A 27037-nucleotide genomic window follows, 5' to 3' on the forward strand; every position below is an offset into this window, starting at 1 on the left:
GGTGTAGAACGCGTTTTATATAGCGGGCCTTGACCGCTGCGGGTCGTCTTCTCCGAGTTCCCACGATGTTCTTCTACCTGAGCAAGAAAGTGAGTTCCTCCTGGAGACCGCCGTCTCGTCGCCTCCATTCCTGTATCCCACCGGTGCCTGCATTCTTCCAGGACTGCAGGCGTCTGTCCTGGCAGCTTCTCCATCTTCCTGTCACCTATCTCCTCCCGCGGGTCTCTGAGCCCCGGTAGTTCTTGGCCGAGTCAGCAGCTTTTTTTCCCCCTCAGGATTCTTCCACATTCCAGTCACGCCAAGTTTCTTTTTAGTGATAAACAGGGGCCCCCCAAGCGCTGCTGGGTCTTTCCTCTGCCACTTGTTGATCCAGAGGATAGATTATCACAGGCTGCCCTAAGAGAGGAAAAAAATATAAAGTGTGGTGTGGGAGAGGAAGTAAGAGCAGCGATAAGTATTTATGTCTCAGTTCCCGCCTTTAAAGAATCCATGAGGTGATTTCTCCCCCTCCCCGGCCTCTTTGGCAATCACCTTCCTTTATGTGTATACTTCTTTATAGATCCAAGAGCTTGGAACGTTTAAGGGGACCACATCCATTTTCATAATTGCTCATTTTTCTGCAAGGCGTCATTCTCTCTCCCTCCTTCATGCCCCTTTTTGCGATAGTAGATTGCTGTGTATCCCAGGCCAGCTTTCAGCTTGAGATCCCCCTGCCTCGGTCTCCTAAGTGTTGGTATTGTCAACATGTGCCAGGACACGTTCGAGGAGGTTTCTTCTTGGAAGATGTTTGTCAATCTATATTTCCTGGATGGTGATCTTCCAACTCCTTCGTGAAAAGCTAGCATTACTGTGATTCTTGTTACAGATTGCTGTTCCCAATAATGTGAAGCTCAAATGTATATCCTGGAACAAGGACCAGGGGTTCATAGCATGTGGCGGTGAGGATGGGTTACTGAAAGTTTTGAGATTAGAGACACAGACAGGTAAGTGATCATCACCAGTGCAGATGTGTGAAATTGGTAGAAAAAAGTGGCCAGTGTAGAGAGACTGACTTACGGTATTTGTCATTGCAAAGTTTTAATTTTTTGATAAAGAGATTTATTCCTATGTGTGTGGGTGTTTTGCCTGAATGTGTTTTGTGTCACATGCATCTAGTGCCTGTGGAGGTCTGAAGAAGGTGTGGCATCCTTTCCTTTGTAACTCATTGCAGATGGTTTGTAGGTGCTGAGAACTGACCACTGCTTCTCTTCAAGCACAGCATGTGTTAGACTTAACCACAGACCCATCTCTCAAGCCTCTACTGTCACTGTTTCTGAGACCGGGTCTCCCATTAGCCTGAGAAGTTGGCATGTAGGCCACGCTTGTTGGCCTAGAAACTTCCAGGGACCTCTCAGTCTCTGCCACCTGTCTGAGATGACAGGGGCATGCCTGTGTTATGGGTAAATGCTGAGGATCTGAGGTCAGGCCTTCACCTGTGTACAGCAAGCACTTTACTGACTGAGCCATCTCTTGAGATGCTTTATTTTCTGGCACATTCTTTCCCCAAACCTTTGAGATCCAGTAGATACTGGTAAAGTGTTTTTTTGTAAGATATATTTCAGCATTATCAGATATTTGTTTTCATGACAGCTTAATTTTTATTTCCACTTGATCTTCCAAAAGGTCTTTCTTTCTCTCTCTCTTTCTCTCTCATACATACACACACATATACTCACATATACATTTGAGAACTTTGCTCAAGGGGGAGGGCATTTTCAAAATAAGATGTCTCTGCGTAGCCCTGGCTGTCCTGGAACTCACTCTGTAGACTAGGAAGGAATTTTTTTTTCTTTGTTTTGAGAATTACAAAAACTTTTTTACAGTGTCTTTCAAAAAATGCTTTATTTCTGTTTTATGTGCACTAGTGTTTTGCCTGCTTGTATGAGCGAAGGTATCAAATTCCCTGGAATTGGAGTTACAGACAGTTGTGAGCCATGTCGGCGCAGGGAATTGAGCCTGGGTCCTCTGGAAGAGCAGCCAGTGTTCTTAACCACAGAGCCATCTTTTCAGCCCACGCATATCTTAAAGATTGAGTTTTATAATTTCCATCTTCACAAATCCCCAAGATTATCATAACATTTGTATATTTACAATAAATGTTTTAAGTGCTCTGTTTTTATGCCTAAAACAGTTTTTAAATTGTAAAAGTCTAGTAATTTCCTTCAAAGATGTCTTGACTTTTCTTGTGGCTGTCACTACAGCTCCATGTGAGGTCATTTTTCCCTGTTGTCTTCAAGGCTCCCTTTTGGTTTCTGAAAGGTACAGAGCCTTTTAAATTGCTGCTAGCTATCCTGGGAGACCAACTACTCCCTGAATCTCCTTGCCATACACGTCATCCCAGCTAAGATATTATTTCTTTAGAAACTTCCCTGGTGCCCACTTCACTCTAAATTAACCATTTGCCTCCACTTTCCAAAATCATAATGACATGTATGTAATGTCTGACCCTCCCACTCCCATGGAATACAGGCTTTCTGAAAGGGGAACGGTCTGTTTTGTTTATTTTATTGCCAGACTCTCCCATAGTGCCTAAACACAGTGTACACATCACCATTTGTTGAATGGACAAATGAGTGCATGAATAACCATGACGTTCTGGGAACAGTAAAAACTAGACTCTAAAAATCACAGCTGTTTAATTCCTTATAAGTTTTTACAGATCTTAATTTATGTTCATATACATTTCTACTTATAATCTCTTAGGAGAACATTAAGTAGTGATGGTTGTATATTTAATACATTGAGCTAATATTTTTTATGCACTTTGCTTTATTTTGATAGAATAATGTCTTGCAAGATATCTGTAAAATTGCTCATATTTGCACCAGGAGAAAATTAGGTCAGAAGAAAGAACACTTAAAAATATCTTATAATATCTTATTGTTACACACCCTTCTCATAACTCAAGATAAGTCAAAATCTTGTAATCTTTTATATATTTAATCATAGACTTCTTTTTGGTTTTTAGATGACTCAAAACTGAGGGGTTTAGCCGCCCCTAGTAACCTTTCCATGAACCAGAATCTTGAAGGTCATAGCGGTGAGTCATTTAACATTTTGTTTGTTTGTTTGTTCCAGGGCAGGGTTTCTCTGTGTAGTCCTGGCTGTCCTGGAATTTGCTTTGTAGATCAGGCTGCCCTCAAGCTCAGAGACATCCCTATGTCCCCCCCGCCCCCCAGTGCTGGAATTAAAGACATATGCCACCACCACTTGCCTTCATATGACTTTTTAATTTGTCGTGTTTAAACAGCATCTAGACATTTAGATCATCATCTACTGAACGTAGAAATGTCAAACAAATATGTCAAATTAAATACTGATATTTAAATAACAATAGCATTGAAAGCAATCATTTGTATTGAGCTGTAATTTGTATGTCCAATATGATAATTGGGATATTATCCAACACTTTTGCTGAAATCTCTGATAAATCTGAAAAAAAATCCTGGCTATTAATAATACAGTTACACAATTGTGTTATCTGTCTGTCTGTTCTGTGATTCCAAAGGAGACTAAAAGGTTAGAACTGAAGAACCTTAGGTGGGGTCCTAGAGTGAGATAAGCAAGGGCCTATTTGGGACACGTCTGTGACAGGTGATGATGGTATTTGAATGGACTGTATTAGGTGATATTTCTTCAGTGTTAATTTCTTATCTGTAGTTTGGATTATAAAGAGACTATCAGTAGGAAATACACACTAAAGTATTTTGGGATAAGAAAATGCAGTCAGTCATTCCTAGAACGCAGAGGCTTAGGATGTACTCCAGAGTGAGGAACAGAATGGGAAACTGACATGGGAGGGAAAGAGAAAGTAAACTATGGGACCTACTACAGTGGAGTACCCCAGGGGCAGCATGGCCTCCTTGGGACGCTTTCATCCTTGGGAGCCAGGCCGGGTTGGTAGTCTTGCCTTTGTCTGCTCCATATCAGCTCTGTGGCACTGCTGTTAGCTGGTGGTGAGAGAGGCTTTGAAGGTGAGGGGCAGAGGTACATATGAAAGAGTATTTTGCATTGTTGTAGACAATTAGTAATATTAGTAATGCATCCCATGAAGTCTTCATATTCATATTTACTTTTTAGCATTTAAGGCTGACTGTGCACAAACTATACTGATCCTGTGTTCATTTACACAAAGATACAGCTTTGAAACAAATTATAGTTGCCTTAAGAGTTTCTGAATTTTTTTTAATGTTCTAGGTGCTGTTCAAGTTGTAACATGGAATGAACAGTATCAGAAGTTGACTACCAGTGATCAAAATGGGCTTATCATCGTCTGGATGCTGTATAAAGGTATATTGGGAGAGATGCTTAAGAACATTATTTTACTCTGTGTGTGTGTGTGTGTGTGTGTGTGTGCTTGTGCTTGTGTGTAGGCAGCCTGGAAGTCACATAGAGTGTTAGATCCACTGAAGCTGTAACCTGGCCATTGTGAATTGCCTTATGGGGATGCTGGGAATTGAACTCTGGTCCTCTACAAGAGCAGACACATCCTCTTATCTACTGAATTACCTCTCTAGCCTGTGAGATCTATGCTAAAATTTTAAAACATTTATCGTTTGTATATATTTACATTCGCCACACATGTGGAGTCCAGAGGTCAGTTTGTGGGAGTTGGTTCTCTTCATCCTGTGGGACCCTAGGATTAGACTAAGTTTGTGAGGCTTGACAGCAAGCGCCTTTGACCACTGAGCCATCTCTCTGGCTCCGAGAGCTGCTTTGATCGTTCACAGACCAGAGTCTGAGCACAGTATTTGGATGGGGAAATAGCATCTCTGCAGTAGACCTGTAATCAGCAAGAAGACTTCATCCTGCTCTTTGGTCTGTTCTCCTGCATCAGGAAAGCGAGTTAGGTGACTGTTGACATTACCACAGTGAACTGATACACTTAGAACAGTTTTCATATAAAATAACTGTTTTCTCCCTAGATTTCAAATAAGAATTAATTTCTGTGTGGTCAGCTGGAGTTAATATTAGATAAAAACCCATTTATGAAGAAGTCAAAGGCAAGACTTTATTGTATTTCCTGTATTGGGCCAGTTAGCTTCCTTTTCCTTTGTGGATTCAATTAATCTCATTGCTGCTGAATGACTCACAGCTCATGCCTCTTGTCCCTGAGAGAGTTGGAGAAGGGGAGAGTTGGGGGGGGGAGAGGAAGAACAGGATGAACTGAGGTGCTTCTCTACTATTGGAAGAACAACTCAGAATACATATTTTCTTAGTGCTGGGAAAGGCTAGTTAAATATGTACACTTGTAAAATGATTCTGGATACTCTGTTTACAGATTACTTTTTAAAGGTTTACTTTTAGTTATGAGTGTGTGTGCCATCTGGTGAGAGCCGGTGCGTGTGAGTACAGGTTCCGCTGCAGGTGGAGCTATAGGCAGTTGTGAGCTACCCTGTGTAGGTGTTGGGAATTGAACCTGGGCCGTCTAGAACAGCAGCACTGCACCCTCTTAAGTGCTGAGCCATCTGTCCAGCTTCCCAATTATAAATTCTTTATTACAAGGATGTCATGTTGTACTTGAACTTTACTTTTAAGTTTTTGTGTGCCTCTGTGTGTGTATTGTGCATGCCCAACACGTCACAGTGTATGTGCAGAGACGAAGGACAATGTTTAAAAGTCACTTCTCCCTTGCCATCTGAGTTCTGGGGATGGAGCCCTGGACCTCAGCCTTGGGGCAAGCATGCTTACCTGCTGAGTTTTCTCTTTTAAGCCATCTTTAAAATTTCAAAATCAGGCTGTTTTAACTAATAATATGTTTGTATTATGTAATCATAATTAATGTAACAATTAATCATCAAGGAGCTCACGCACACATGTAAAGCTGTTATTGGTGGTTTTCCGTACGATCTGAAGAGATCACCCACTAGGAAAAGCTAAACTTTTAGAAAAGTCATCTATTTCAGTCCTGAAAAAAGCAAACACAAACACAATTTCACTTCCTTAATTGACAAGAAGAGAGAAATATCAGAGCGGGATATTGTTGTATTGCTCATGATTATCTTGAAGCCATCAGGAGTAATACCTAATCAAGCTTTCATGTGTGGTGTTTTGAAGGCTTTGAAGTCAAACGTTTTAGGTTATAGAACATTTTACAATAATCTCTTCAAGAGTGTGTTTTTAGAAGTTAGAAATTTTTCTGTCTCTCTCTCTCTTTTTCTTCTTCCTTCCTTCCGTAACAGGGTATTGCTATATGTAGCCCAACCTGGCATCAAACTTATGATCCTCCTGCCTCAGCCTTCCAAGTGCTAGGGTTATATGTATGCATGACAATGCCCAGAAAATATTGTCAACCCTTAAGTACCAGGTGATAAATGTGAAAGGTTTGTTTGTTTGTTTGTTTTTTTTCCTTTTTTTCGAGACAGGGTTTCTGTGCAGCCCTGGTTGTCCTGGAACTCACTCTGCAGAGCAGGCTGGCCCTGACCTCAGAGGTCCTTCTGCCTCTGCCTCCTGAGTGCAGGGATTAAGGTTGTGGGTCACCACCTCCTGGCCTGGTTAATGTGAAGGTTTTGACTGTACATTTCAAACTGTGAACACAGGCTCGTGGTATGAGGAGATGATCAACAACCGCAACAAGTCGGTGGTTCGCAGCATGAGCTGGAACGCTGACGGACAGAAGATCTGCATCGTGTATGAGGACGGAGCTGTGATCGTCGGCTCAGTGGACGGTAATGCGCTCGCTGGACACTGCCAGAGACCAGGGCGTGCTGACGACCTTTAGAGAGTTAACTGTCATCCCGACTGAGAAATAGACACCAAGGGAAAAAAGCATCTGTTATGTGACTTTTATATGATTTGGTGACATTAGGACTTACCTTGTGGTTTTAACCTCTGACCTGGAAATATTTTCAAGACAAGTCTACTGGTTCACTTTCCTACGGTGGTACCAAAAACAGCTGAATTAATTTCTCAGTATTATTTTAAATATGGCCTTTATATAATTGATCTTTGTATCAATTAGAAATGTATTGTATCATATCATATAGAAATGTAGATTTTAGTTTCGAGAGTATGAAATTAGAAAAATCTGCATTTTTAGTTCAACAGAACATGACATTGTCGGTCTAAAATACCCCTTTCTTTCAAATTATAGCCCACAGTGAGCCTGCGTCTTCTGTGAGTCTGCATCTTGGTTTTAATGTAAAACAAACCGTCCTTATAGGAATGGTTTAGAATCGCTGCCATAGATTCAGCTGTGTGTGTTCCCTGTGTCACTTAATGCTGCTGGAGCTTAGGAGCTCATGGCACAACAGTGAGAAACTTTGCTGGCCTGTGTCACAAGCAGCCCTGAGTCATAGGGTCAGCAGCCAGGGGGTGGTATGAGTGCTACAACCGGGAACATGCAAAGGCAGATGGGAAGACACCAGGGAGGTCTTCCTGGAGGAGGAGATGTATGTGTTGAGGCATTAGGCACAGGTGGGTTGGTTGATGAGTAGCATGTCTCAGGGCCAAGGAAAAAAAGAACTTCAGAAAAGGGACTCCCAAAGCCTCGTGGAAGGAAAGAGTATCAAGAAGAGCGTGGCCCAAAAAGACAGGAGGCGAGTAGTATGAGGCCTGTTGTCAGTTGGATGCAGCGTCAGGCACTCGCAGCCCCATGCAGGAAGTTTTAATGGAGCTGTGTGGCGGCAGGCTGGAGTGACTTCAGGGTTGAGGAGACTGTAAGTTAGACTTGCAACACGTGAAATTAAGTCAAAAAAATGTGTCTGGGATGGACTGTAGAAATCGGGCGGTACCTGCCAGGAGGGAAGGGTCAAGGGAAGGGGGTGGTTTTGTCTGGTTTTAGTCAAGGTCCGGAGGGTTTGATGTCTATGTAAATGTGTGAGCCTGGGCTTGGGGAGAAGAGTGTAAAGAGGAGAAATGAGGGCAATCTCCAGGGCGCGCTTTGTAGAATTGGGAAGGGTCGGTTGGATGGAGGCTTGCCGAGGGAAGAGCTCAGCTGCGAGCTGCCTGTCCCTTGTGCTGGTGCGGCAGAAGCCCCAATTTGGGTTCCTTAGGCCGTGGGACACAGCTGCTACCGGAAAGGTCTCAGTGTTAGAGAGCGTGTATGAGTGCTAACAAATATTTATTGACCAACTGAGTCAGTGACTGCGTGGATGCTGTGGGAGCTTTAGCCAATCAGGACTCGGAAGCAGTTGTTGCAGGATCGCCGCTCCGAGCTGGTAATAACTGGCTCCGCCTTGTTTTAGGGAACCGGATTTGGGGTAAAGACCTGAAGGGAATTCAGCTGTGCCATGTGACCTGGTCGGCAGATAGTAAGATCCTACTTTTTGGAATGGCAAATGGAGAAATACACATTTATGATAATCAAGGAAATTTTATAGTAAGTATATATATTCATTGTATTGGAGTAATTTTCTGTGATTAGTTTAGATGTCATTTGTATTTGTTTGCCTTTCTTATGATAGTTACAATAATTTATAGAATTTGTCTTTAATTCAGTTTTTGCTAATCATCTAAACAAATTTAAAAGTTGAAAAACAACTCTTAGTTTCTGAGGGGTGTGGTAGGGGCTTTGAATGGGAATGGTTGCCATGGCTCATCTGTTTGAATGCTTGGTCTCCCGTGAGTGAAACTGTTTGGGAAGGATTAGGAGGTATGGCTTTGTTGGAGGAAGTATGTGATTGGGGGTGGGCTTTGAGATTTCAAAAGCCAACACTGTATCTGTTTCTCTGTCTCTGTCTGTCTGTCTGTCTCTGTCTCTCTTTCCTCTCCTTCTCTAGTGCCTGGGGATCAGGATGTAAGCTGTTGGCTACTGCTCCAGTGCCATGTCTGCTTCCTGCCATGATGATCATTGACTAACCCTTTAAAACTATAAAAAGCTTCCAATCAAATATTGTTTTTTTAAAATAAAAGTTGCCTTGGAGCTGGGCTGTGGTGGTTCACACCTTTAACCCCAACACTCAGGAGGTAGAGGCAGAGGCAAAGAGAGGCAGAGAGGTGGAGAGAGAGGCAGAGGTGAGGGGGGCAGAAAGGGGCAGAGGCCGAGGTAGGTGGATCTCTGAATGGCTAGCCTGGTTTATAGAGCTAGTTCCAGGATAGCCAGGGCTACATAGAGAAACCTTGACTTGAAAAACCAAAAGAAAAAATGACTTTAGTCATGGTGTTTTTTCACAGCAATAAAGCATTAACCAAAGCAGGAGTGGGGGATAGTTTTGAGAGAGGGTCTTATGTAGACCAAGCTGGAACTTGTTGTATATCTGAATTTTGGCTTCTCTTGTTTCTTAGTTAGGGTTTTACTGCTGAGAACAGGCACCATAACCAAGACTAGTCTTTTTTATTTTTGTTCTTACAACTTTATTTAAAAAAGAGAGATACATGTACAGATTTTAAAAAGTATTTTGGCATAAAACTATATGAATATATTTTTGTCAGTACTTGATTCTTTTAGAGGTTTGATAGTATGCATTGAAATATTACTAGTTACCATAAGCATAAAGTACATGTAGAACAGAACTTAACATGGAAACAGTCAAAGTTTTCTTGGTGTGTATAGATTAAACATAAGAATTTTTGAATACCAAAAGTTGCCACAAGGCTATATTCTTAGCTCTGGAATTATTAATGATTTAAGGTCTAGGTGAAACACACTCTGAGAGGGTGCTATACACTTACATTTTTTTTTTTCTAAGAAAAACTGAGGCTTTTACTTTTTGGCCTTTTTTTTCCCTTTTTTTTCTTTTTTCTTTTCCTTTCTTTCTTTTTTTTTTTTTTTTTTTTTTTTTTTGAGCTTCATATGGCCTGTGAGTTTTTTTCCTGGGGTATTCAGAGCTTTCTGGGACTAGTATTCAATTATCAGTGACTGCATATTATATCTGTTCTTTTGTGACTGGGTTACCTTACTCAGGATGATATTCTCTAGTTGTATCCATTTCCTAGGAATTTCATAAAGTCATTGTTTCTGATAGCTGAGTAGTACTCCATTATGTAAATATCCCACAATTTTCATATCCATTCATCTACTGAAGGACATCTGGGTTCTTTACAGCTTCTGGCTGTTATAAATAGGACTGCTATGAACATGGTGGTGCATGTGTCCTTATTGTATATTGGAGTGTCTTTGGGGTATATGCCCAGAAGTGGAATAACTGAGTCTCCAGGTAGGACTATGTCCAATTTTCTGAGAAACCGCCAGACTGATTTCCAGAGTGGTTGTACCAGTTTACAACCCCACCAGCAGTGGAGAAATGTTCCTCTTTCTCCCCACCCTCGCCAGCACCTGCTGTCATCTGAGTTTTTGATCTTAGCCATTCTGACTGGTGTGAGGTGGAATCTCAGGGTTGTTTTGATTTGCATTTCCCTGATGACTAGGGACATCAAACACTTCCTTAGATGCTTCTCAGCTATTTGATATTCCTCAATTGATAATTTTTTTGTTTAGCTCTGTACCCCATTTTTTAATAGGATTGTTTGATTCTCTGGAGTCTAACTTCTTGAGTTTTTTTTTCTTTTTTGTATATATTGAATATTAGACCTCTGTCAGATGTGGGGTTTGGTAAAGACCTTTTCCCAATCTGTTGTCTGCCGTTTTGTTTTCTTGACAGTGTCCTTAGCCTTACAGAAACTTTAGGACAACATTTAATTGGGGCTGGCTTACAGGTTCAGAGGTTCAGTCCATTATCATCAAGGTGGGAGCGTGGCAGCATCCAGGCAGGCATGGTGCAGGAGGAGCTGAGAGTTCTACATCTTCATCTGAAGGCAGCTAGTGGAAGACTGACATCCAGGCAGCTAGGGTGAGGATCTTATATCCCACGTCCACAGTGATACACCTATTCCAATAAGGCCACACCTTCTAATAGTGCCACTCCCTGGGCCGGGAATATGCAAACCATCACATCCTGTGTGCACCCCAGAGTGCTAGGGTTTGTAGGAGCGCACCTACACCATGCTCAGTCTTTTGCATTGGGTCTGATACAAGGCTTCTTGACTGCTAGGCAAGGATTCTACTAGCCCGAGTTGAGTTCCTTTAGGGTGAATTAATGTAGCAGAGTGCAGCCTTTAGTCCCGATTTCCTGTTGCTGGATGGGACAGGAGGATAGAGTATTGAAGCTGAAGGGGAATGAGGAGGATAATGTGCTGTGTAAGTTCTTTCCTCCATCCCTCCCTGGCTCCCTCCCTCCCTTTCTTTTGGAGACATAATCTCACTCCATAGCCCAGCAGGCTGGCTCTGAATGCATTTTCTACTGTCATTGAGTCTTATTAAAATGTGTAAGTGTAGGTTCTTTTATTTTTAGGTTTATGTTTTGAGATTAGCTCTCCCTATTATACTTGCTATGTAGTCCAGGCTTGCCTCAAACTTGAGATCTTCCTGCCTCAGTGTCTGGAGTGTTGGGGTAACAAGGATACACCACCTGACTTATCTCTTTGTGCTTTTGTCCTTATCTTATACGTGGGGAAAGATGAAACCCACGTGTAACCAGTAAGTCCTGAAGCTTGCGTCTCTAGGGAGATCTCAAGTCTGATTGCGTTGACCGTCCTTCAGTCCTGGTGCAGATTGAACTGCCCACTTTAGAGTGCACTTACTAAGCCTCAGCTAACCACTTCCACTTAGATGAAAATGAAGCTGAACTGCTTGGTGAACGTCACTGGAGCGATCAGCATTGCCGGGATTCACTGGTACCATGGCACCGAAGGCTATGTGGAACCTGATTGCCCATGCCTGGCAATTTGTTTTGACAACGGGAGATGCCAAATAATGAGGCACGAGAATGACCAAAGTAAGGAATCTTTTTTTTAAGTTGGAGAAGTTTAAAAATATTAAAAAAAATTATTCTTAAGACTGTCAAGTTCTCTAGGCTAAACTATGACTCAGCTGCCACATTTGGTCTTTTCTCTCTTTTGACCAGACCCAGTGCTGATCGATACGGGCATGTATGTGGTTGGCATCCAGTGGAACCACATCGGCAGTGTGTTAGCTGTGGCAGGTTCCCAGAAAGTGGTCACTCAGGACAAGGACATCAACATCGTGCAGTTTTACACACCGTTTGGTGAGGTAGGTGTACTCAGGACTTCCCATTTGCCGCAGACACGCAGTGAGCAGGCATGAGCAGAAAGTCCGACTCGCCACACGTTCTGTGAAGGACATTTACGCAGCACTCTCCAGATATCAAGCGTGTGTCTGACTAGTGTCTTATAAGATTTTATTATAGTTACCATTTTATAACCTGTAAGTTTAGAAGTCTAAACACATGACATGGAAGTTGCCATGAAATAGCTATCTAGGATATTTTCTCTGTAACCCAAATAAATGTCTCTTTTAATACTGACTTGATTAGTATTTTTAGTAGAATGTGTTTACTTTATGTTCATATTTCTGGCTTTAATATGATACTTAAAATGTCTTTGGATATTAAATATCTGCCTGTCCTTCTAAATTTCTTATAGTTATAATTTATTGTGAAGTGATCTATTTGTTTTCCCTTTGAGAGAGGGTCTCACTATGTAGCCCTGGCTGTCCTCGAACTCAGTGTATAGACCAGGCTGGTCTCAAACAGAAATCCACCTGACTCTGAAAGGTGTACAGCACCATATTTGGTATGATCATTTATTTGTAAAAAAACCTATCTCAATAATGAGTCTCAAATGATAGGTGCCAATATGGAAGCATTGTTCTCAGACACACATCATCCTTCTCAGTGGTATTATCAATACATTAAGTTTTAGAATTCTCTGGAGTAGTATTGGCACATTGGAATCTTACATGTTCATTGTAATACTTGGCATTTCCCAGCATCTAGGTACTTTGAAAGTTCCCGGGAAGCAGATGTGTTCACTGTCGTGGGAAGGAGGAGGACTGAAGATTGCTCTAGCTGTTGACTCCTTTATATATTTTGCAAATATTCGACCTGATTATAAGGTATTAAGAGCAGTTTGAAAATAGTGGGTTTTGGGTTGTTTTTTTAAAATAAACCTGTTGTAGTGTTTTAAGCAAGAAACAAGTAGAATGTGTATGAAGCTCTTAAAAATAGCAACTTTTTCTTGAGTCAGTTAAAATGGCTGGAAACAGATTGGACACTCACAGGAGTAACAGAAAGTTGTATTCCAGACCATGGCCGAGATGAAAGGAAGAGCAAAAGAGATAAAGCAGGCACCAGGGCTTAGCAGATCCCGGATGCTATCAGCAGCTCTGGGTTCACGGAGCGAGGCAGGGGAACTGTGTTCCTGGAACCCATGAGCACAGGCCATGGCTGCCAGGCAGGGAGATTAGGGAATCAACATTCCTCTTCTTCCTCTTCCTTGTGCCTTCTAATGGACAAACCCCAGAGGAACCACACAGCAGAGTAGCCCATAGGACGGAGCTCATAGAAGTCACCCTCCTTCCTCCAAGGCATAGGGAAGGGAGGAGGACTGAGTGGATCAGAAGAGGAAAATGAGATAAACAATACACAATATAAAACAAGCTTGGGGTAATTTTTTAAGTGGAGAATATTGTGCAGTCTAGGTGTAGTAGCTCATGCTCATAATATCATCTCCTGGGAGATGAGGGCAGAGGGGTTGTGAGTTTGAGGGCAACGTGCAATATATAGTGAGAGTTTGCTGAAAAAAACCCAAGGGCTTAGAGGTGGTTAGAATGTGTCTTAGAGGTAGAGCATATGAATAAGGTCCTGGGGTTTGATCAGAGCACAGTGCAGCACACACGGCACACACAGCACACACACACAGCACAGCACACACAGTACACAGCACACACGGCACACACAGCACAGCACACACAGCACACACAGCACACACAGCACACACAGTACACACAGCACAGTGCAGCACACACGGCACACACAGCACACACAGTACACACGGCACAATGCAGCACACACAGCACACACAGCAGAGCACACACAGCACACACAGCACAGCACACACAGCACACACAGCACAGCACACACAGCACAGCACACACGGCACACACAGCACACACACAGCACACACAGCACACACGGCACACACAGCACACACAGCACACACAGCACACACAGCACACACAGCACAGCACACACAGCACACACAGCACAGCACACACAGCACACACGGCACACACGGCACACACAGCACACACACAGCACACACAGCACACACGGCACACACAGCACACACAGCACACACAGCACACACAGCACACACAGCACACACAGCACACACAGCACAGCACACACAGCACACACAGCACAGCACACACGGCACACACGGCACACACAGCACACACAGCACACACACAGCACACACAGCACAGCACACACAGCACACACAGCACACACAGCACAGCACACACAGCACAGCACAGCACAGCACACACGGCACACACGGCACACAAGGCACACACGGCACACACAGCACAGCACACACAGCACACACAGCACACACAGCACAGCACACACAGCACACACAGCACACACAGCACACACAGCACAGCACACACAGCACACACAGCACACACGGCACACACGGCACACACACACAGCACACACAGCACACACAGCACACACAGCACAGCACACACAGCACAGCACACACAGCACAGCACACACGGCACACACAGCACAGCACAGCACACACAGCACACACGGCACACACGGCACACACAGCACAGCACACACAGCACACACAGTGCACACAGCACACACAGCACACACAGCAGGCACAGCATACACAGCACACACGCAGCACACACAGCACACACACAGCACACACACAGCACACACACAGCACACACACACAGCACACACACAGCATAGCACACAGCACAGCACACACACAGCACAAACACACAGCACAGCACACACAGCACACACAGCACAGCACACACAGCACACACAGCACACACAGCACAGCACACACAGCACACACAGCACAGCACACAGCACACACAGCACACACAGCACAGCACACAGCACACACACACAGTACAGCACACACAGCACACACAGCACACACAGCACAGTACACACACAGCACACACACAGCACACACAGCACACACACACAGCACAGCACACAGCACAGCACACAGCACACACAGCACACACAGCACAGTACACACACAGCACACACACACAGCACAGCACACATAGCACACATAGCACACACAGCAGGAGGGCAGATGGGGAGGTGGCCTGCTCTAAAGTATTCAATGTTTAAAGGTCAAACACCTTAGGGAATGGCCGGTTCTAAAGCTAGGGTAGAGAACACGTAAGACAGGCAACCAGGAAGTGTTCTGACGTAAAAGTTGATGTGGTAGACAGAATCGAACTGTGCTCAGTGTATGTGACAAATAAGAGAAGCAATGTAGCTTTCCAGTGTAGCTTGTTATAAAAGGAGAGCTTGAGTTGATGTGGATTATATACACTACTTGAGTAACAATGAATGGAAGAAAATAAGCAGATTTTCCTTAGAGAAGTATTCCAAGTTACACCCTGCCTCTCTAGGAGGAGGAGTCGCCCATTCTTCTAGCTCAGAAAGAAAAGGAAGGGAGCTTTTCAGTGGTAAAGCTAGCAAGCTGCACCCTAGCCAAGTGAAGAGGCTTAACGTCTCCCACGATGTCACATGGAGGTCGTAGAGCCACACTTCAGTTCAGTGGAGGTCTCTCTACACACTGTGTAACATATGTAACTGTGTAAACACAGGAAAAGTAGCACACAGATTCACACTGAGGGGCTCTGACTGACACTTCTTTCCTCTGCTGAGATCCTCAAATATGAGAGACTGAGAAACCACGACAGCCCAAAGGAGCCCAGGGAGACATGACAGCCGAAGATATTGTAGCCACCATAAGATTCTAGGATCTCAGAGGACATTAGGGCAAAGCTAGTGACGAGTGTGCAGTCTAGTGATGCTGCGTGGAGGAAGGACGTTTGGGAACATCGTATCGTTGTAATGTTTTTGTAAACCTTAAGTCTTTTGAAAGCCAAAGTTGATATTAGCAAGTGGCCTGAGGGACTGACCTTTTAGTGAGAACAAAACACAGTGTTGGCGGGCAGTACAGCGCATTCAAGACTCCATGTGAGTGTTCTGCCGCACTAGACAGGCGGCTGCCAGTGGGCGTGCCTTCCCAGTGGGCTCTGCGACGGAGACGTTCAGTGAACAGTTGTAGTCAAAGGACCAGAACATGACTTTTCCTCAGGAAGTGTGTGTGTGTGTGTGTGTGTGTGAGAGAGAGAGAGAGAGAGAGAGAGAGACTTCTGTATTTTGTTTTGGACAAGATGTAGATAAAAACATTCTGGAAAAAAAAACATGAACAGGGAAAAGATGAAGTGTCTATTTTGAATTTTGTCTTGGAGATCCAGAATTCACCTTTGGTAGCATTTGATCACTTTCTGGGCCACCCCCCAAAGCAGGGATTAATTAACTATTGAAAAATTTTACCCCTGAAGCTTAACCTTTGCAAATTAATGAAAGTTAGACAAGCTAAATTTTTTAAAAATTGTTTTATTATGACTTTTAGATTTTTTTCAATAGGAACTATTTTTTAGCCTTGATAACAGCAACTGTTAGACTATTTTGAAAATAAAAATAAATAGTGATTTTTTTCCCCCTAAACTAAATGGTCTATCTCCTCCTCCCACTTTTGTTCCTCCCCTGTCTTCATCCCTAGTGGGGCTATTGTTCCAACACTGTGGTTTATGCATACACCAGACCCGATCGTCCTGAGTACTGTGTTGTTTTCTGGGACACAAAAAACAACGAGAAATATGTTAAATATGTGAAGAGTCTCATTTCTATCACCACGTGTGGCGATTTCTGCATTCTGGCTACAAAGGCTGATGAAAATCACCCTCAGGTAGGAACCCTTTGGTATCTTAAGTCCCCGATGTGTTGTTAGCAATGGACAGAGCTGGGGCTCTAGTTGCCAGCCTTCTCAAGCGTGGGCACTGGAGCGGATAGCACACTGGCTCTCCTGGGTGTCTGTCTGAAACTCTTTCTATCTCCTGACTCTTTTTCTCTACCAGCCAGACATTGGCAGTTCATGCTAACGGCTTCCATACTGAAGCTTTTGCCTCTGAAATGTGTCACGAGTGGGAAACGGCTTTCTGATGTCTGTAGAAATACTTGAGTTACCTGAGTTTCATGAATTTTAGAAAGCATGCTGACAATTTGAGAAATTGCAAAGAAGATCGTGAGTGTCTCTGGCTGGGTTATGAACAGAGATTTTGTTAAGGTGATTGTTTGAACAGCCCCACTTGGCTTCGCTTTTCCCTAAAACAAACTAAAGCAGCAGTACAAGTAGTTTCCAAAACAGTCACAAGCCCACAGGGGAAAAGAGAGGTACGGACAGCAGCGTGTGGCGTGAACCTGGGAGATCACGTCGGCAGGCCTATGAAGGGCATTTATGGATTGTGGCTACTGAATGCTGCAGGAGCAGAGGGTGGGGTGCCTGGTGGGGCCAAGACAATTTGGGAGTAGCAGAGGTAATGTGAGTGAGAAAACATACAAAAATCACAAAATAGATGCAGAAACAAGCAAGTTCCCGGGTCTCCCTCTAGACAGAGCCCACAGGGTGTTGCCATCTGCCAAGACTAAGGCTTGGTTACCAAGAAAGACTTTAAAAAATTAGGGCTGGAGAAAAGGCTCAGTGCTTAAGAGCACTGGCTGCTGTTCTAGAGGACCTGCAGTGACTCTCAGCATCTACATGGTGGCTAACAACGGCCTGTATCTCCATTCTAGGGGATCCAATACCCTCCTGTGGGTTCTATGGGCACTGCACATACATGGAGCTCAGATATACATGTAGACAAAACATCCATGTATGTAAAAATAAACATACAAATACACACATATATTTGTGTATGTGTTCCCCCAAGTGTATATGTAAAATAGCAGTAAAAATTGAGGCAGAAACTCGAAAGCCAGCAAGGAGGGGTGTATGGGAAGGTTTGGAGGGAAGGGAGGGAGGATGTCATTGTAATCATCTCAAATATGAATAATAAAAGCAATGAACCTAAGATCCATAGCTAGAGTGAGTTATAGAAAAATCTTACATTTATTTAAGTGCGTGTGCTCTCTTGGTACATCACACTTGTGCATGTCAGAGGACAAGCTTCAGGAGTCTCTGTTCTCCTTCCATAATGTATGTTTCAAGGATTGAACTGAGGTCTTCGGGCTGGGCAGCAAACCCCTTTACTTGCTGAGACATATTACAGGCCTCAAAATACATTCTTAAAAAGAAAGGAAAAGAAAGGAAAGGAAGGGAAAAAAGAAAAGAGTTTCTATGCTGAAGGCCTAAACATGGCTGACAGGGGACAGACTGCTGAAAGGCAGGCAGGTGCTAAGCACTACCTTCCTAGTCCCTCCCTTCTCTCCTGCATGGTTCCCAGAGCACAGGCACTGAGCTTCTGACTCTAAGGTAGTAGGTTGGGTGGTCTCAGGAGAAGGGACTACATACAGATTGAGAATCTCTTAAAGCAGATCTAGCCAATCACATCACACAAGGTCATGGCAGGTGAGGCCCACTGATGGCGAAGTAGGCAACATAAACTTTAAGCACCTTGCTTCTAAGTATAGCAGTTGAAAGGAGGCACAGATATTTGGGAAACATCCAATGTAGCAAGAAATGCCAAATATAGACGCAAGTAGAAAAGAACTGGGAGTGAGGGGGACGTTTACTAGGAGGGGACAGTTAAGGTAATTTATTTGTCTGATTCTTTTGTTTGTTTGTTTGTTTTTGTTGTTTTGAGACAGGGTCTCTCTGGGTAGACTTGTCTTTTGTAAAACTCACCATGTAGACCAGCCTGGCCCTGAACTCCCAGAGATCCTCCTGTCTCTGGTTCCTGAGTGCTGGGACTAAAGGTGCATGTCACCATGCATGTGTGTCTGCTTGTCTGCACCACAAGCATACAGGTGCCCGTGGAGTCTAGTAGAGGGTGTCCGACCCTGGAACTGGTGTCATGGATGGGTGCTGGGAACCGAACCCTGGTCCTCTGCAGGAGCAACAGGTGCTCTTGACCATTTACTCACTGATCCAGCCCAGGGAGCGCAATTCAAAGGCACCAGTGTCTCAGAGGAACAGTCATTGTCGGCTCTCACACAGGTCAGGGACTTCCACCCATAAAGCAAGAAAAGGACGTTAGGCAAGCAGAGATTAGGGAATTACAAAGATGATAATCACGTTGAAAAGGTGGCCAAGAAGGCCGGACAGTGAAGTAAAGGAAATAGTTAAGGAGTCAAAAGACAAGGAAATGGAAAAAAAGAGAAAAGGTCATGAAAGCTTATGATTTGAGCAACAGTGCTAAAAAATGAATAGGCAAGATGGAGGCCGGAGGCTGCGGGATGTCCCAGTGGGTTAGCTGTGCCGTACAAGTGTGAGGAGGGAGATAGGGTACCCAACACCCACACAGAGGTTGGGAGGCACGGTTGAACACCTGTACCCCAGCACTGGGGAGGCCAGAGAGGAAGTCCCTGGGGCTAATTGGCTGGCCAGAGCAGCCACATCAGCTAGTCGTGGGTTTAGCAAGAGAGTCTGCTTCAGTAGATAAAGCGCACCACGATGAGGAAGTCAACTGCTACCCTCCTCACGCATGTGCACAAGCATGTACCCCCACAGGTGAACACACACATACACACTCTAGATGGAAGAGAGAGAGGGAGAACAACAACAACAACAGCAACAACAGCAACAACAACAACAAAGCAAAACTCCCTTGCGGTTTTCCATGAGAAGAAACCTAGCGCAGTGACTAAAAATGTTTCCACATCAAGAAATGTCATTGTGAATTTCAGAACACTGGGGGATTAAACTGACACAACTCAACAAAAGAGAAAGCAGATTTCACAAGATGAGACCTTAGGGTGGCATTCAGCTAGTCATCAGCAAAGGCTTAGAGAATTGCCCTCAGAATTCCAGGGGAAAATGGTTTCCTGACTAAGATTTCTCATTGTAAGTGCCAATGTGAGAGTGGAATTCTGACCTTTTTTCATGTGCAAGGTCACCAACACTTCCTCCCAAACTTACCTATCTTAGGGAGTTATCTCAGGGTAAAGGTCACCAAAATAGGAATAAACCAAGACAGAGTAGAAAACCCACAAGTCCCAGACCCATGGTGAGGAGTGTACCAGCTGCCTGCTCACAGTATATTCAGGACTCCAGTGAGAGGAAAGGCTCCAAGGGAAAGCAGGGTGCAGTCAGTCCGTTGCCTCATGTCGGATCCCCTGAGAGAAGATACACTGAATTGGGGCCTAGGTAGAGATTCAAGTTAGTAATAAGTAGGCAGGAAGCAAAGCATAGAGAAAAGGCCCAAACCATAACCCTGAAACCTGCATGTGTTAACAAGGACAGCCCAGTATGTCTAAAACAGAAGTTACGATGTGAGGGTTCGCTGTGAGAGTCTTTGTGTGATCACCAAGGCTTCATACTTCAGAAGCGCCTGCCAAAGTTATGTTCAAAGCAGAAAGAGGTGGTCACTGAAGTGTGGGGCAGGGACTGGGAAAGCGGATGGAGAGAGAGAGTCGCCTTAGAGTCACAGCGGGAAGGCAGTGAGTACAGTACTAGACTGAGCAAAGCCAGAGGGAGCACCGGGAACGTGCCACCTAGCTGTGCACTGTGGCGCCCGCCTGTGATTCTAATTAGGAGACTGTGGCAGCTGCAGCTGAAGGTTTCCAGGGTTCAAGGCCAGCATCAGTCACAAGGTGAAATCTCGTCTCACAAAACATCCGAAAGGAAGAACCAACTGGTATCCAACCAACAAAAGGCTGCTGCTTGGAGTTGGGACAGAAGTAACAGAAGGAAGCGTTGGAGTAATGGCTGCTAGCACACACCTACACTACGGTTCAGAACAGTAGCAATGGAAATAATTGTATGGTGGGGGGGTCACTACAACCCAAGGAACAGTGTTAAAGGGTTAGACGTGTTGAGAACCCCTACATTACGGCGTAGGAAGTGGGGGAGACTGCCAGTTTTTCTACGAAATCCTGTGCATTATTTGATTCTGAAAACTTATAAACTGACATGGTTGTTAGGCAGGAAAGTTAAAGCACACTTCTGTGCAGTGCTGAGGCAACAGGCAAGTCTATTTTAAGTAGTAGGTGGAAGGAATTTATTCTATTACCACTAAGTTGACTTTTATAAAGTTAAACAAGGTTTGAGACACTGTTAGGAAAATACATAAACAACACACAAAATTACTATGAAATTATTGAGCTTGTTAGGGAAACATTTAAGTGAAACAGTATTGTTAGTGCATGATTCAGTGACTAGTAGTTAAGATGAAATTTCCCACTTAGAGCAGTACAATGTAAAGTGAACATTTTGTACACTTCTATCAGTCATGGTTGTTTGGATATGAGCCATCGCTCCTGAATTAATTGCATTTTTCTGAATTTCTCATACTGTTCATATATTGCTTCAAAGGAGGAGAACGAAATGGAGACATTTGGTGCAACGGTAATGAATTACTTTGGCTTCTACGTGGCTGGATAGGTGGGGAAGTGAGTGTGGCATGGTGCTGTGGCATCCGGGCCTTTACAAGTATAGTGATGGGACAGATGGACCACTTGCTGTGTGTCCTCCTAAAACTGTGGTGTTTGTTATAGTGAGAAATCGGCCTCCATTGTGGCTGGTGGGCTGTAGTCAGGGCTGTAGATGATCTTTCCTTCTGTCTGCTTTTCTCTGTACTGAAGTTTTATCAGTTACTTCCAGGTTAGTGATGTGTGAGAAGGATAAGCATGCTATGTGGAGCACATGTCCCATAGTGTTCACAAGCAGAACTCTGATATTCTAAGAAGTCTGATATTTTTTCCTTTTATCTGTTTACAGTTTGTGCTTGTTCTTTGCAATTCTATTGGCACACCCTTGGACCCTAAATACATTGATCTTGGTAAGAAAATCTTTTCTGATGGGGTTTTATTTGTAACACTAACTAAAAAAATTCCAAAGGGCTGAAGTTATGTGACTCCTTGGGTCGGAATGTTTGCTGTTAAAGCAAGAGGGACTGAGTTCAAATCCCTGACCACCTACACAAAATCTAGGCATGACCTCACATGCCTGTAACTCCAGCTTTGGGGATTGAGATGTGTGGATTCAGGAGCTCACTGGCCAGACCACCTCATTGAAATAGCTTAAGGCTCAGTTGAAGGCCCTGTCCCAGACAATGAGGATAATGATAGAAGGAGATGCCCAACATCTTTCTTTAGCCTCCGTATGAGCGTGCATGAGTGTGCACACCTGCACATAATTGTGTGCCTGGATCACATATTTTCCACCTCTACTAATGGTATTCATTAGAACGATATTTTCTAAATAAGAATGACATACATACCTTCTGGTTGTCACAAGTAGTACCAGTTGATACTGTTTTCATGCTAGACTTTCAAGATGCTTTCATTCACTCTGAAAGCATCTTGGTTAAAACATCATGGTGAATAACCTGTAAGGGAGGCTATTGTGTCTAAAATCCACAGCAGTTCCATAATTGCCACATTGCCACCATTTGTCTTCATAATTGTATAGGAATTGGCAAGCAATGGAAGATTAGTGCGTAATAAACAGGGCTGTAGAAAGAATTTTGCTCTTAAACCACTTTTATTATTAATAAACTGCTTGTAAATACTTCTTTCCCATAAAAACACTTCAGCTGCTTATAAAGTAGGCTCACTTTCCCCAGTGCTAATGAAACCAATCTATTAATAGAGAAAGTGTTAAAAAATTGCCCACTTCTTTTTTCTGAGGACATTTGTTACTCTATTTGCTCCTTCCCTCTACCCAACAGAGATTAAAGTAACCCTCTGGGTAGTTTTACATCTTATTCTAAGAGACTTATTTAATTATTTAAGACCATTAAAATATTTTTGCCATTGCAGCTTCCAGAATTAATGTCTCTCTTATAAAATGTACTTCCATATATTAGAAATGGTGACAAAAATAATTCAATCCAAAGCAGTTAAAATACATTGTTTTATTTTCTGACTGGTGAACTACTTGTTTATTAAATCTGAAAATCATGTTAGTGGGAATGGAGAGATAGCTAAATGGCTAAGAGCATTTGCTGCTCTTGGAGAGGACCCTGGTTCGATTCCCAGTGCTTACATGGTGGCTCACAATGGTCTGTAACTCCAGTTGTAGGGAATTCAGCAACCTCTTCTGACTTTCCTGGGTACCAAGCATGCATGTGGTATACATATATACACACAGACAAAACATTCATACACATGAAATAAACTGAATTTTAAAAGCAAGTGCTAAGTCTCTTAAATGCATTTTGCTGGGGTCTTTGGTTAAAACAAGTGTATGTGAAAGATGTATTGGCCTCGTGTTTAGGTTTTAGTAACTCACTGTGATATAATGAAATATTTAACCTCTTGTCTACATGCATTGTTGCATAAGTAGGTCTGTATACATGTGTGCATATTTATGTTTATGTACATTCATATGCATACATATGTTAAGTTCCTATTAATAAAACACATAGCTTATCATTATTACAGATGTGTCCTGTGAATATATGTGTTATTATTAGAAGTATTACATTCTTAATGTAGCGTGCCATGCATATAGAGGTCAGAGGACAACTTTCAGGAGTCATTTTTCTCCTACTCTATGGGATCGAACTTGGTTTTTTAAGATCAAAAGCAAGAGTCCTTCCCTACTGAGCCATTTCCCTGAACCAATGTATTATGTCTTTAAGGTGTGAATTTTGCCAATCTTTAGATTGTTGTATTTTTTCCTTCATGTCAGGTAGACTGCTTTTTAAAGCAAAATTAAACATAAATTTATCCTCTTCATAAAATAGTAAGTACTTGAGAACATAATCTATTTGTATTTTTGAGTCTTAAAACTTTTTGACTTAAAGTTTCATTGGATGAAATTTTAACCAACAATTCATCCGTTGGCCCTCAGTAAACAGATACAAAGACTCACGTTGTGTTTCATATATATCTCAGATAATTCCCTTTTAAAATCTCCAGGAAGTTGGAAAACTAAAACAAGCAATAAACAATGCCATATGACAGATGCTAATCTAGAATGTCTGATTTTGGTTTTGCTCTTTATCTTTCTTCTTGACAGTTTCTGTAAAAACCCAAAGAAACGTATACAGAGTAGGGCTGTCAGGATTCTACTCTACTCAGCAGGAGGCATGCTGTGCTTTCTTTAGCTGCTCTTCTGTGGAGCCCGGGCATCACATCTCTTTCTGACCATTGTGAGCCACCCTGTGGTTGGCTGGGAACTGAACTAAGGAAGAGCTGCCCGTGTGCTTAACCACTGAGCCCCCTCACCAGCCCCGTAGTCACTTTAGTATACTTCTTCCTAAGTCCTTCTCACCCTGTCTTCTGACTGATGCTATCCTGACTGGGATTGTTTGACTTCTTAAAGATCTGTCTAGCTAACTTTCACACCCCCAATCCCTAACAGTGTGCTTGGGCCTGACAACTGTTTGAGTGCATGGACTGTGTTTACATCATCTAAATTGAAAGTGATTCTTCAGCAAACCGGAAGTATACTGCTTCAGACACTATAACAGTCCCTAGCAGAAATAAAGAGATCATGGTTTTCCTTATGGGATGTATAAATAAATAAGGTTTGGCTTATCAGTTAAGCAGTCAACATTTAACTGCTTCTGTGCTGGGTGCCATGTGCCCCAGGGATTGTGCTGGTGCCTGGGATAAATGGATGTGGGTGTGTAAGCATGTCTTATAAGAAATATATGTGCCAGGCAGTGGTCGCACGCACCTTTAGTTCCAGCAGTTGGGAGGTAGAGGTAGGCGGAACTCTCTGAATTTGAGACCAGTCTGGTCTACAGATGAGTTCCAGGACAGCCAGGAATACACAGAGAAACCCTGCTTCAAAAAATGAGAACAAAGGATTTCTTAGGTGGCATTTAAGGAGAGGATAGCATTGAGAGAGGGACCAAAGCACAGAGCGACCCAAGAGGACCAGCCTTCCTGTGCAGCGGTCATTTTGGTGGGGTTCTAATGATAGTTTCCATGTATTCCAGAGAAGGCTAATTTGATGACAACATTCAAGTTTTTCAGCTCTTTAAAGTGCTAAGAAATGAATAAGTGGCAAAGCAGGGAAACCAATATGGATCCAGGAATTTATTCAGCCCTGAGCATTAAAATATTACAAGCAGATTTTTCCTAAATGTGAATTCCTAAATTGTTTTAAATTTTTTTTTACATCCTGGCTCTGCTATTAATGACTGCCTATTAGTGTTAAGGCTCATTTAAGGAAAGCATAATTTCTTACATTTTCTCCTCGGTAATCTTTCTGCATAGTTTGAAATTTGTTGCATGTGGATGTGGATGTTGTACATGTGCCTGTGTATATGCATGTTCACATGTGTTGGCACATACATGTGTATATGCATGCTGATGTCTGAGGTTGAAGTTGAATGTCACTCTGCTTTAGTTTATTTAAGTTACTGAGCCTCTTGCTAAACTTGGAGTTCTGTTTTCTAAAACTTGATCTTTGGTGCTGGAGAGATGTCCTAGCAGTTAAGAACATGAGATGCTCTTCTAGAGAACTTGGTTTAATTCCATCACCTACATGGCAGCTCATAACTATCTGTAATTCCAGTTCCAGGGAATCTGATGCCCTCTTTTGGTCTCCAGGGGCACCAGATTTATAAGACATGCATGCAGGCAAAACACCCATACTCATAAAAAGAAATAAATCTTTAACAATGTTGATCTTAATTTTCAATGTAATATTTTAATTAACTCTGAGAATTTAATATTTGATCATATTTAGCCTCCCACTTTGCCCTAATGACTTCTGGTTCTTACTTCCTTCTAACTTTATCCTTCTGTTTTGTTTTAATAACCCACTAAGTCCAACTTGTGCTGTCCATATACTCGTGGGTGTGAAGGTGTCCATTGTAGAGTAGTTGACCTACCATACTAAGACACCTGACTCCTTCCTACAGAAGCCGTCAACCATCAGTAGTTCCTTACTTAGGAATGCAGGGTCCTGAGCCCCTTCCCCTTCCCACTAGAGTGTTGATTGGCTTGGTCTTGAGCAGGTCTTGTGCAGGCAAGCACAGCTGCTGTGAGCTCATGTGTGCAGTGGGCCTGTCATGTCCAGAAGACACTGTTTTACTTTGGTCCTTTTTTGGCCTCTTGCTCTTAGTGTTTTTCTGCTCCCTTCTCGAATGGTCCCTGAGCTTTGGGGCTGGGATTATATTGATGTCACATTTATGGCTGGCTTGGGGATGGTATTGATGTCCCTTTTGTGGCTGAGGACTCCATGGACACGTGTTCTCTGTATTTTGATTACTAATGAATTTCTGCTCACTGCACAGAGAGACGCTGATGATGAACTGTTCTATTGATGAAGATAAGTGCACGATGGCTTTGAATTTACAGGGCAGTTTGCTGTTATGTTTATTTAGTAGGTTAATAGCATTAGGTCTGTCCCTACGCTTGCAAATCCTAACCAGATTTTAGTTCTAGGCATGTGCTTCCTCTGTGAATCAGGCTTCAGTCTAATCAGGCAGCAGCTTGTTAACCTCCTGACATTTGTGTCGCTTTCACACCATGGGTGTGTGTCACCATGCCAGTCATTAGTGTGGCTCACTGGCCTCGAAGCTGGGCAAGGCTGCTGATGACTTTTCCCTCAGCAACAATTAGGTGTCCAGTGCCTTCTAGTCCCATGAAAGCTTGCAGTAGCAAGGTGTCTTCCTGGTCATTACCAATGCATCTCTTCCGTGTCCGGTGATCAAACCGTGTGTTGCCTTTACTAATAAAGTACTCCTGTCATACTCTGACTGCCAACCTGGTCTTTGTCTTCTTGTAAATTTAGGTGGACTTTAATCTTTTAATGAAAATCTATCAGAATTTATATAGATGGCATTGTGTTCCCATGTAAATTTATTGGGAGTGCTACTCTATGAATTGAAATATTTTCTGGTATATTTATATTTATTCTGAGTAATGACTGGAGTGCTTAGTTACATTATAATAATTCATGTAGAAAATGAAAATGAAACCACTAACTACCATGCCTAATGGATCCTTAATGTTTACTGAGGGGCATTCTGCTTCCACAACTCAGAGCACAGATTCAGGAGCAGTAGAGCACCCGG

At 43.0% G+C, this 27037-nt stretch overlaps 1 protein-coding gene across 2 annotated transcripts in view; it reads left to right on the forward strand.

Annotated features, from left to right (window-relative positions):
- WDR35 (WD repeat domain 35) overlaps positions 1-27037 on the forward strand; it is a 62069-nt gene continuing 35032 nt past the window's right edge. Inside the window, exons 1-12 of one of the 2 annotated variants that reach the window (XM_080932759.1) lie at positions 1-89; positions 866-983; positions 3008-3079; positions 4237-4329; positions 6579-6707; positions 8226-8359; positions 11588-11753; positions 11883-12028; positions 12767-12892; positions 16621-16806; positions 21370-21402; positions 21775-21835. In XM_080932759.1, coding sequence (XP_080788885.1) covers positions 66-89; positions 866-983; positions 3008-3079; positions 4237-4329; positions 6579-6707; positions 8226-8359; positions 11588-11753; positions 11883-12028; positions 12767-12892; positions 16621-16806; positions 21370-21402; positions 21775-21835 — 1288 coding nt within the window. In that variant the 5' untranslated portion in view covers positions 1-65. The remainder of the gene's footprint in view (positions 90-865; positions 984-3007; positions 3080-4236; positions 4330-6578; positions 6708-8225; positions 8360-11587; positions 11754-11882; positions 12029-12766; positions 12893-16620; positions 16807-21369; positions 21403-21774; positions 21836-27037) is intronic. The other variant, XM_080932760.1, reaches the window with a different exon arrangement.

The sequence above is a fragment of the Micromys minutus genome (genome assembly GCF_963924665.1).
Source record: "Micromys minutus genome assembly, chromosome: 1".
NCBI classification, from domain to species: Eukaryota; Metazoa; Chordata; class Mammalia; order Rodentia; family Muridae; genus Micromys; species Micromys minutus.